Source organism: Brachyhypopomus gauderio, chromosome 7 (assembly GCF_052324685.1).
Source record: "Brachyhypopomus gauderio isolate BG-103 chromosome 7, BGAUD_0.2, whole genome shotgun sequence".
Taxonomy (NCBI): Eukaryota; Metazoa; Chordata; class Actinopteri; order Gymnotiformes; family Hypopomidae; genus Brachyhypopomus; species Brachyhypopomus gauderio.
In genome coordinates this window covers 4,826,929-4,838,235 of record NC_135217.1, presented here as the reverse complement: position 1 = coordinate 4,838,235, position 11,307 = coordinate 4,826,929, and the positions used below count along the sequence as shown (strand labels likewise).

The 11,307-nt window shown below is 52.9% G+C and overlaps 1 protein-coding gene across 1 annotated transcript in view; it reads right to left on the bottom strand.

Annotated features, from left to right (window-relative positions):
- Window positions 1-1,400: 1,400 nt before the first annotated feature.
- clip2 (CAP-GLY domain containing linker protein 2) overlaps window positions 1,401-11,307 on the bottom strand; it is a 20,496-nt gene continuing 10,589 nt past the window's right edge. The window contains 12 exon segments of the mRNA XM_077010797.1: window positions 1,401-1,881; window positions 2,121-2,309; window positions 3,240-3,405; window positions 4,058-4,214; window positions 4,360-4,443; window positions 4,658-4,715; window positions 4,955-5,902; window positions 7,915-8,019; window positions 9,325-9,385; window positions 9,519-9,622; window positions 9,970-10,167; window positions 10,252-10,509. Coding sequence (XP_076866912.1) covers window positions 1,807-1,881; window positions 2,121-2,309; window positions 3,240-3,405; window positions 4,058-4,214; window positions 4,360-4,443; window positions 4,658-4,715; window positions 4,955-5,902; window positions 7,915-8,019; window positions 9,325-9,385; window positions 9,519-9,622; window positions 9,970-10,167; window positions 10,252-10,509 — 2,403 coding nt within the window. The 3' untranslated portion in view covers window positions 1,401-1,806.

Sequence of the window (11,307 nt, the reverse complement as noted above, 5' to 3'; positions counted from 1 at the left end):
TCTGTGGGTTATATTCGAAAAAAAAAACCTTCTACAGTAGCATCAAATAACTCGAATAACAAAAATAATCCACCAACAACTCGGGGGCCATTTGCAATGCCACACCAAACGATTTTACTTACCTTATATAGGTATCAGTTGACAGGAGTATTAGAAACGTGCCATTTTTAAATGTAACATGGTGATTTCCATCCAGGTCTTATGATACCAAAAATGAGGCACATTTAAGTGTGTTAACTGTTTTACTGTTGCTGTTTGTATTTATGTTTTGCAGTCTTTGCGTTCTTCATAAATTAGTACGTGGGAATAAACTGTGTGTGTGTGTGTGTGTGTGTGTGTGTGCACTGAAAAAGGACAAAGGACAACCGGAGAGATCTTTGCTTTATGTATGTTTAATGATTGAATCTCGGGGAACCATTACAGCTAGAGTAAAGAAAGTAAACCACTTTCTAACGGATAAAAGACCATCTGAGTCCAACAACAATCTGACACTTCAGTTGCGCAACCTGGGGCCAGCCCTATCGTTTACTGGCGCCGAGGCGGAGTGACCACAGCGGGGTGAGAGATGGCAGCGGGGAACGCTTATGGACTCAATCGGCTTTGTTCACATTCAGCTGCTACCATTTCAAATCCAGCGCAAATGTTTTCAAGGGTCTGGCGTGCCTTGGTTTTGAGATCTGGGAGTTCTCCTGATCAGAAATAAGAGGGTTGAGATTTAGTCCTTATTGTTGTTGAATTAGATGACTGAGGATTAAAAACCTAAATTTTCTTCACACCTGGGCAGAGTGGTCGCATCAAACCGTATCTTGATACATAAATATACAGTAATAATAACATGGTACTACTGAAGTTCAGATTCTGCTTAGAAGTTTGTATAATTATGAGCTTAATGTTTAATGGAGTGTTGTTCAGGAATGTAGTGAGGGGATTCAGACTTCTGCTTATTTGAAACGCGGGCATCCCTAACGTTACGACGCACTTCGAGTACAATAAAAACCGCATACTGGCACATGGCTGAATACTGTGGCATACGTACAGTAGATTACAGAAACGATACAGTACAACGAGCCCCGATGACCTGCCCGCTCGCCACAGGACGTCACCACAGCTTCTGACGGAGTTTCAAGCCCAAGTCTTTCAAGACAGAAATCAGATCAGTGTATCTCCAGTTGCACGAAGGGCGTAATAAATTAAAAGAGGTGCGAGTCGGGCCCGTGTGGAGCTGAACTGTGGTCGGCAGCGTTCGAGGCTTCATGTCCAGTCCTGGCCAGGTCCTCCTCTTGGGACCCGGGGCTCTCGTTTTCCCTCGAGCTGATGTCATCGTCCTTGTGGGAGGTAGCCTGCAGGGCGGGGCCGGTGGGCGGAGTCTATAACCGTGACCCCTAAATGTACCGCTTCAGTTGTTTTTTTTTTTTTTTTTTGTTAAATAGCATCTTGCATCGTTTTACATAAACTTCACTACGTGGCGTCGGCTGACCGGGCTGGAGTTGTCGTTTTGGTGTTGACCATGAAAAGAAAAGCGAAGATGTCCAGGCGCTAGTGGGAGGTTCAAGCGTCTAAAGTGGCTCCTCCAGTCTCCTCCTCCTCCTCGTCCCCAGATGATCACGCCTTGCCTCAGTGCTCCCCGTTATCAGTGCCGCTCCTACAAACACGACACCATGACAACACGAGATGCTCTCCATTATGCACAGCGCGTGGGAATGCCAGACGCGTATGATGATGATGATGGTGAGTGTAAAGGAACATTTAGACGTCATTTAGAAAATATCATGATGGATGGAAGGTGAGGGAGGGAATAGACAGAAGTTATTTGGTGTTGGTGTCAACCTCTTCTGCATCTTGCGGATGGATCCCATTTGCAGAATTCGCACCGCCGTGATTCTGTGGGTCAAGTGGAAAACGGGGAGAGTTCAGCACAGAGTCCACTGGGCACAGGAAGATCACGATGCTAAATTGCCCTCGTACGTGGACGGCACAGTGGAGCATTAAAACCGTAACCTGCCACACGCAGACCCACCAGCACGCTACCGTTATAGTAGGATAGGATAGTATAGGATCATGCAAGCGCAGTGGGTGGGGACTGGCATGGGAGGCGGGGCTGGGGAAATGGGCGGGGTTACCTGGCTCTTCTCGGGCCGCGTGCGCATGGCCTGCACCAGCTGGTCCACGTGCTGGTTGTGCTCCAGTGCGCCCCGCAGTGCCTCCTCCGTGTTGGCCAGACGCTGGTGCAGACGGGCCACCTCCGCGTCTGTGCCCGACGGCTCCAGCATGGAGTGGCGGCGGTGGTCCGGCGATGACCTCTCACGGCCCTGATGTCGGGAGGGGGAGGGGGCGGGGGGCACAGACACGTGAAGCAGGGGTGGGTGGGGTTGGGGGCGGGGGGCACAGACACGTGAAGCAGGGGTGGGTGGGGTTGGGGGCGGGGGGCACAGACACGTGAAGCAGGGGTGGGTGGGGTTGGGGGCGGGGGCACAGACACGTGAAGCAGGGGTGGGTGGGGTTGGGGGCGGGGGCACAGACACGTGAAGCAGGGGTGGGTGGGGTTGGGGGCGGGGGGCACAGACACGTGAAGCAGGGGTGGGTGGGGTTGGGGGCGGGGGCACAGACACGTGAAGCAGGGGTGGGTGGGGTTGGTGGCGGGGGCACAGACATGTGAAGCAGGGGTGGGTGGGGTTGGGGGCGGGGGCACAGACATGTGAAGCAGGGGTGGGTGGGGTTGGGGGCGGGGGCACAGACACGTGAAGCAGGGGTGGGTGGGGTTGGGGGCGGGGGGCACAGACACGTGAAGCAGGGGTGGGTGGGGTTGGGGGCGGGGGCACAGACATGTGAAGCAGGGGTGGGTGGGGTTGGGGGCGGGGGCACAGACATGTGAAGCAAAACGAGGGGCGAGACGAAGCAAAAACAAATAGCGGGTAAGGAGCTGCCGTCCGATTCGGACGTCTCTGGAGAGGCAGGAGTCCCACAGCACAGACCTGGAAAGCTCCAGATACCAGAGTGTCCTCACCGGAAACACCGGCGGAGCTTTCCGAACACTGCAAATACACTTCCAGCAAAGTAACAAAGTCAAACTTAGCAGCCCAGTTAGCATGTGCAAACAAGGTTGTGCTATTTGCTGCCTGATGGGTTTCGGTCAACAGTGTGTGTGACCAACTGTTGTCATGGGTGACCGGCCACTTTCATCTACCGCTAGCGGCGCTAACGTTTCTAGCGCTTTGAGCCGAAATGGCTGCAGGGCTCACCAGCAGCAGCAGTTTCTCCCTCAGGCTCCTGATGTCGTCCTGCAGTTTCTGCTCCTTCACACGCCACTCGGCCTTGCGCACATCGCGGCCCGGCTCGCGATCACGCTCCAGATTCGGCGAGTGGCGTGGCGAGTCCAGCAGCAAGACACGCAGCTCGTTCAGGCTCCTGACACACACACGCACACACACACACACACACACACACACACACACACACAGTGTGTGACTCATTGCTGCTAGAGCAGCATTACAGTGTAAGTCTTTGTTTCAGGACTTTGTAGCGGGATGCGGTGATGTGCACGGTTGTGTTTTAGTTTCTGCTCAGGTCAATGGCAGGACGTCCTGGCATTTCATTGGTGGGATTTTGCAGCTAGCAAATTCCACCAAGTGTCGACACATCTTCCCAGAACACGAATAATCAGCACCGGTGCAGACGTCAGGTGTCAGGATGTGCCATTGATCCAAGAGGTTAAATAACACTTAAGGCAGAATTTTAATCAGACCGATTGTCCTCATTAACTGAAATGGCTCTTAAGTGGATTAAATGGGGAGAGGAGGGTCACTGGAGCCTACGCTAGTGTGGCCAAGCAGAGCTGTGACCATCATGAACCAGAGGAATGTGTGTGTGTGTGTGTGTGTGTGTGTGTGTGTGTGTGTGCGCGCGTACGCGTGTTTTGCATTGAATGTGGAGCTAATTGGTATTTCTGAGGTGTACTTCAAACAACACGTTTATAACAATCTTTAAATTAAAACAAACTAAGTCGGGGTCCTTGCAGTGTCTATCGGAGCTGGTGTTGAATCACAAGGCGGTCACCCACCTCTCTTTTTTCAGGAGCTCTTGGCTAATGATCACCAGCTGGCCCGATGCATCATGGGACTTCTTGCTCAGGGACTCTAGCTCCTCCTCCAAGCGCACCTTCTCTCTGAGGAGTCCGTCAGTCTTCTTCTCCCCCAAGCGAACCTTCTCCTCCAAGGCTGCGTGTGTGACACGAGAGGTGACCACAGAGGACCGTGTGCTTACGTCACTAGCTGTGTTCCAGCAGCAGAGCTTCATTAATCCTGCCGTCACAGTTATTGTAGCAGACGTCAGTGTGTCTAACCAGGAGCCTTTCAACATTACCTGTTATTTGTGTTTTGAGGTCGTCTACTTGTGTAGTAAGAGTGGAAGCTTCTTTTTCTCGTTTGGCTAGTTTCTCCAAAGTTTCTATGAAAATATAAAAGCACAAATGTTCATAAAATGACATTTCTGAGGTTTTTCTATATTAAAAGTATATTTGCTGTGTATAAAATAGTTTTTACAGTCTTAGTCAAGTTCATTATTGAGATCAGACATCTTGTAATTTAAAGGAGCATGACACAAGCCTAAATTACTTGCCATGGTAATTCAACAAAAAACAAAATATACCATACATACAAACCTTCCATATTTTGCTTTAACTTAATCTTTTCTTCAGAGTTGTCATTATTTTCTATCATCTGCCGCACACAAAAGAAAATGTGCAGTGTAAATTCCACATCAAAATCACATTGAATCAGTACTGTAAAAAAAAAAATATCTGCACCAAATACAAAAACAATCACAGCTCATCACACTGACAAGGAGACACATTCACTAATATCGTAAACCTTTGACGATACGATATAGTATCGATACACAAGTTAACGATAAAATACCCTTATCAATATATTGCAACACCCCAACGGCCAAGACTCACATTGGCGTTCTCGGTGGTGTGGTTGGCCTCCATGGCATGCAGCCGGTTGTCGCTGACCCTCAGTTTCTCCTCCAGTGAGAGGATCTCGGCTCGGCTCTGGGCGTCCGCATTCTGCAGCGCTTCGTAGTCCACCATTTTCTTCTCAGCCAGGTCCAGCTTCTCTCTGAGCGCGAGCACGGCACGGCCCTGCTCCTCATGGGCTCGTTCCAGCTCGTTGGCCCTCAGCTCGGCTTTCTGCAGCTTCTCCGTGAGCTGGCGGAGCTCCGAGGCGTGCTGGCCACCCCGGGCCTCCACCTGCGTCCTGGCGTTCTCCTCGCTCTCCTCCAGCTGCTCCCGCAGCTCCTGCACCTTGGCGCGGAGGTCTTCTCGCTCCTTCCCCAGCACGGCCACCTCGATCTCGTGCTTGGCCTTCATGTTCTCCACCTCCAGCTGCTTCTCCAGCCTCAGGCTCTCCACGGCGGCCCTCGTCTCCGGCGCGGGGCCGTCTCCATCCGCGCCGCTGGGACACCCCCGCTCGCCGGTCAGCGAGGCCTTCAGCTCCTCCAGGGCGCGCTGGTGGTCTCCCACCAGGGCGTCCAGCTTGGCCTTCCAGCTGTCCATCATCTCCATGTTCTCGCGCGTGGCCTGCTGCAGCCGCTGACGCAGGTCGGCGATCTCCTGCGTCTGCCGCTCGCCCGACGCCCGGAGGCGCGAGGCCTCCTGCTGGCTGCTCCTCAGCTGGGCCTCGTAGCTCTCGCGCAGCTGGGCGCTCTCCTCGTGCCTCTCGCGGAGACGCTCCCGCAGGGCCAGGGCCTCCTCGCTCGGCACCGCCGGCCCCGCCCCCTCCTCCTCGCCGGGTGATGGCCACGCCCTCTGCAGCCGCGCCTGGAGCCCCTCCACCTCCGCCCTGCGCAGGGTCAGCTCCTCCTCCAACTGCATCACCCGGCTCTTCTCCTCCACCGTCGTTTGCTGCCGGACACGCGAGAGGTTCTTACCGAAACGCCAGTTAACGCCACGTGCGCTCAGACCTCCGGTTCCTGCTGCTTGGGGGCTACAACTGGATCTGCTGAACATTTCTACATTTTCTTAGCTCAGCCTCGAAACTCTAATAAGGCTGAAGATTTAGGTGCTTTGTCTCATTCCAACAGCCGATTAGCTAAGAAATTTTATGGAGCCTCACTAATAGCAGTAATAATTCAACGTTTATGCTGGATTATGACTAATTGACAGTGTAAAATGCCTGGCAGGGTAGCCCACTAACGCATGGAACCTTCCGGCTGGCGAGTGCATCACTGGCCTCGAAGGCCGATGGCTTTTCAGCCACATGAAAGGCCCGTCCACCATCTCGTGCAAAGGAGGCGCAGGGCAAGGGCAAAGAACCCCCCCCCCCCACCCCCCCCCCCCACCCCACCCATGTCGACATGCCCGGAAAGTGCAGTCTGGAAGAGGGAAGGAGACAGGCCTAGCAAGCCATTCTGTTTTGGGTTCCAGGAAGCAGCCAAGCAGATGTGAGATGAAACAGAAAATTCATGGCGCACACACACACACACACACGCGCGCTCAGGCACGACTGCATCTACAAGCTGTTAAAGATGAACCATCGGAAGGGTACCGGTTTTGGCAGAAAAGGAAACTACAGTAGCGTTAGTCTTCGGAGACGAGCCATACACATGTAATCTCACTGTTTACTTGCTTTTCTCAAAGAACCAGTGGTGAGACGTGCTGTCATCAGACAGCCCCAGAAACGTTTAAAGATGCCCTCCCCAGACAGAAGAGGAGAGGAAGAGCACACCACACGTCTTTAGTATTTTTTTTGCGCTGTCGGTTTAGGAAGAAGCTTTGTAAGCGTAGACTACTGAAGAATGCACAGAGAATTAGCGGATGGCTGCGTTTTCCTTCACCTTGATCCTCTTACCCAACCCCCTGGGTGTCGGAGCAGGTCGCCCTCCGCCCTGTTAATAAACAGCAGAGCTTGAATTGGAAACTGGGGTCAGAGTGCCTGACAGGGCCCCAGCTGCGGATGGGCCGTGGTGCAGAACGCCTTCCCCCGCACGGCCCGCACAGCCGAGCCCTGAGCTCACGCCACAGCTACGACAGCACACGTAATTGGCAAACGATACCGGTGATGGAAGAAGGTCTCTGAGGTCGGGATTCTTCTCCTGACTCGTGTTCTGCAGGTGTACTTTTGTTCTGACGGCCCAGAAGCCAATTTGGATATTTGACACACGCGAATGCGCGGGGCACGTGGGAATACGCGTGAGCCGGACCGAGCGCGTTAGCTGGTGGAAGGCCAAAGACAAACGCGACGGTCTGTGAGGGCGCGGCGAAGCTCTGACCTCTCGCTGTAAGCGGGGCGGAGGCTCTAGAGCACGTGAGCACGCCACACACATGAGCACGCCACACACGTGAGCCGAAAGGTCGAGAAGAGGACGGTGAGGCCAGCGTGGACTGCTTCGGTGAGTGAGGGGGTGGGGGCACAAGGGCCTCCGACACGCCAACACACTCCCGTCTGTGATCAAATTATGTCTCAGCAGCAGATCCAAATGAGGTTACTATGGCAGGTTGAAGTCAGAGTTTGAGCTATAATCTGCAACACGCGTCACACTTACTAGGCTCTCAGCACCCAGATAAGCCTGATAGCCTTGAGAGGAATAATAATTGTGCTTAATAATTAGTTTAATAGTGTTGATAAGCCGAGCTTAAATTTAGATGTATAAATGAATACGGGGCCTTTATGTAAAGGAAAGTGTGTTTAGTTCGCACTGCAGTTCAGAGTGGTTCCCCTGGGGCTCCTGCACTGTGTGTGAGATGGAAAGTTCTTGTTAGAAGTGAATGATGGAGATTCTCAAATGTGCAGCGTGACGAGAGCTCAAGCAAAGACAAGCGTATGGTGGGACAGGAAGGTCCTCGAGACACGGGGACATGGCGCGGGGACGTGGGCGTGGGGAGGGAGGGACAGCTACTCTGGCTACACGCTTTACCGTCTTCTCCTCTAACTCTCTCTGCAGCTTCTCTGCTTTGGACTTTTCCAAGCGCAGATTCCGCTCGAGCTGCCGAATACGGGCATGCTCCAGTTTGGTCTGAGTCTAGAGAGAGAGAGGGGGAGAGAGGGAGAGGGAGGGAGAAAGAGAGGGAGGGTGTGGGGAGAGAGAGAGAGGGAGGGCGAAAGAGGGAGAGAAAGAGAGGGAGGGAGGGAGAGAGAGAGAGAGAGAGAGAGAGAGAGGGAGGGAGGGAGGGAGAAAGAGAGGGAGGGAGAGAGGGGGAGAGAGAGAGGGAGAGAGTGGGAGAGGGAGAGAGGGAGAAAGAGAGAGAGGGAGGGAGGGGAAGGAGAAAGAGGGAGGGAGGGAGGGAGAAAGAGAGGGAGGGCGAAAGAGGGAGAGAAAGAGAGGGAGAGAGTGGGAGAGGGAGAGAGGGAGAAAGAGAGAGAGGGAGGGAGGGGAAGGAGAAAGAGGGAGGGAGGGAGGGAGAAAGAGAGGGAGGGCGAAAGAGGGAGAGAAAGAGAGGGGAGAGAGAGAGAGAGGGAGGGAGAAAGAGAGGGAGAGAGAGGGGAGAGGGAGAGAGAGGGAGAGAGGGAGAAAGAGAGAGGGAGAGAGAGAGAGAGAGGGAGGGAGGGGAAGGAGAGAGAGGGAGGGAGGGGAAGGAGAAAGAGGGAGGGAGGGAGGGAGGGAGGGAGGGGAAGGAAAGAGGGAGAGAGAGCAAGGGAGAGAGGAGGAGAAGGAGGGAGGGAGAGAGCGAGGGAGAGAAGGGGAAGGAGTGAAAGGGCAAGAGAGGGAGAGATTGAGGGAAAAAGAAAGAAGCAGAGAGAATAAGGGAATAAGAAGGAAAAGGGTGAGGAGGAGAAAAAGACAAGGAACATGGAAAGAGAGAAAGAGGGAATAAGAAATATACAAATGGAGACAAAGAGAGCAGAGCAGAAAGGAAGAAATACAAACAGGAAGAGGAAGAGAGGAGACAAAGACAGTGTAAAGAGAAAAAAGGAGAGCAAAGAGAACAGAGACACAGAGGGACAAGGAAGACAAACAGGCCAGAGAGACGAACACGCACAGGCGGACAGCGCCTTGACTTCCTGACAGGACCACCATTACAGACACGGATTGGTTCTTCACCAAGCTGACGAGAGAGGCAGGCTGGAGGCCGTGGGCCCGTTTAACAGCCCGGTCTCGCTCGTCCTGGGCCGTCAGGGTGATCTGCATACCGCCTCTCACAGGGCCCAAACTACAGCCTCACATTACAGTGTTGGGTACATTCTTCAGTTATTCATGACTATACGTGAACATTAGTACAGTAGTATCATTTAGTATCATTTAGTATCATTTAGTACACATCTATCAAAGCTGGGAAGTGATGAGGGAACGTTGTGCTTTTCTTATTATCTGCACAGTTATAAATACCTCCAGATCTCCTTTGGTGATGGACTCCTCCTCAACTCTGAACTGAAGGTCTTCCACTTTCCTGTCATTGCACACAACAACCACTAGGGGTCAGAAAAGCACCTCATTCTGGAGCACAAAGCCCCACACAAGAACAATGGCACAATAGCAGCAGTGACACTGCACCGACTGTAAAAAAAACGGCGGCACATCACCTCCTCTCTTCCTCCAGCTGATTGGCCAGCTCCACCTTGTCTCTCTGTGCACTGGCCAATAGGGTTCGCACTTGCTGCAGATTGCTCTCCGTCTCGTTTGCATACTGTATGAAGCACAGAGGACATTTATTAAGAGTGTTTTGTGTTTTTGTGTCATTTTACTGGGACATAGGAGACAGCACATAACTACAAACATATACACAAAAATAAATCACAGAAATGTCATAAATCTGTATTTAGAAATGACGTGTACCGTCCCATGACATAGCCAGCTATGTGGAACAGTCTTGTGTGTGTGTGTGTGTGTATGTATATATATATATATATATATATATATATATGTGTGTGTGTGTGGTGTGTGTGCGCGTGTGTGTATATATGTGTATGTGTGTGTGTGCGCGTGTGTGTGTGTATATATGTGTATGCGTGTGTGTGCGTGTGTGACCCCCACCTGCAGGTGCTGGGCCTTCAGTGCGTTGAGCTCTTTCTCCACCTCACAGATGTGGCTGGTTGCCTTGGCGACCTCGGCCCGCTCCAGGTCCCGCTCGGCCAGCAGCTGTTCGATGTGCTGCTGTTTCTCCTTCAGGGCCTCCTGCAGGGCCGTGGTGCCCGAGATCTTGCGCGCGTACCGCGACGACGTCTCCGTCAGCTGCGCGGGAGCAGAGAACACGTCCTAATCTAGTCACGCTCTAAACCCCGCCCCCTCCCCGCCCGTGACCCCGCCCCCCCTCACCAGGCCGGTGCGGCTGGGCCGGCCCCCCACGCTGGAGGCCACGGAGCTGACGGAGCTGATGGAGGAGCTGCTGGGGCTGTGGGCCAGCGAGGACACGCCCATGGCCACGCGTTTGCTCTTCTTGGCCTTAGCCGGGCTGGTGGACGGGAAGCCGATGCGGATCACCTTGTGGATGGGGGCGAACAGGCCGAACTTGGGCGGGCACTGGAAGTACCTGCAGGGGGAGGGGCCAAAGGGTGAGTGATGGGAGTAGCCTGGGGGGGGGTCCAATAAGAATCACATGGTGTAGAAGGAAAGCTGCAGAGTGAATGTGGGTGTATCACCCCCCCCCCCCCCCCCCCCCCCCCCTCCCAGCTCAGATGTTTAAAGTAGAACATTTATGGGCTTCAAACGTAAGATGAGCTCTGGAAAGTTCCCCATCATTCCTGCCACTCTTGTCAATGGAGGTGAAGAGTCTGTAGATCTTCATCAGTGGGGACACAGTGGTTGTGTAAGCTTTTGGTTTCTCCAGGACATCGTTTATTGAACTGGAGATGCAATAAAACAACCCTTGCAGTGACACACAAGGAGCAACGGTTAACCATGACTAATGATTTTGGGCCTGTAATTTTAGTGGCCATGTTAATAAATGAACATCTCTGTCAGATGCATTCAACGTACTGTAATTACTTCTTGCTGAGAGAGAGAGAAAGAGAGAGAGAGAGAGGAGAGAGAGAGAGAGAGAGAGAGGAGAGGAGAGAGAGAGGAGAGAGAGGAGAGAGAGAGAGAGAGAACCTCTCATCTACACCAAGAACCTTCAGGAGCTCAGTAATTATCCATGCCTCAGCCCTTTCTTGCCTGTGGCTGGTCTGAACCTAAAGATAGAGCCAGAGTCAAATCTCCGGCCTGAAAAGGCAAACTGCCTAATGGCCCAAGTCAGTCTCTCAGTGCCATGAATAAAGATTCAGTTAATATGTGTTTGAGAAAGCTCGGACGTTCTTCCACTCTAATTCCTTTGTAATTAGACAGAGGTGAGAGAAGAAACCACACACACTAAAACTGAGCACGAACCAGCCG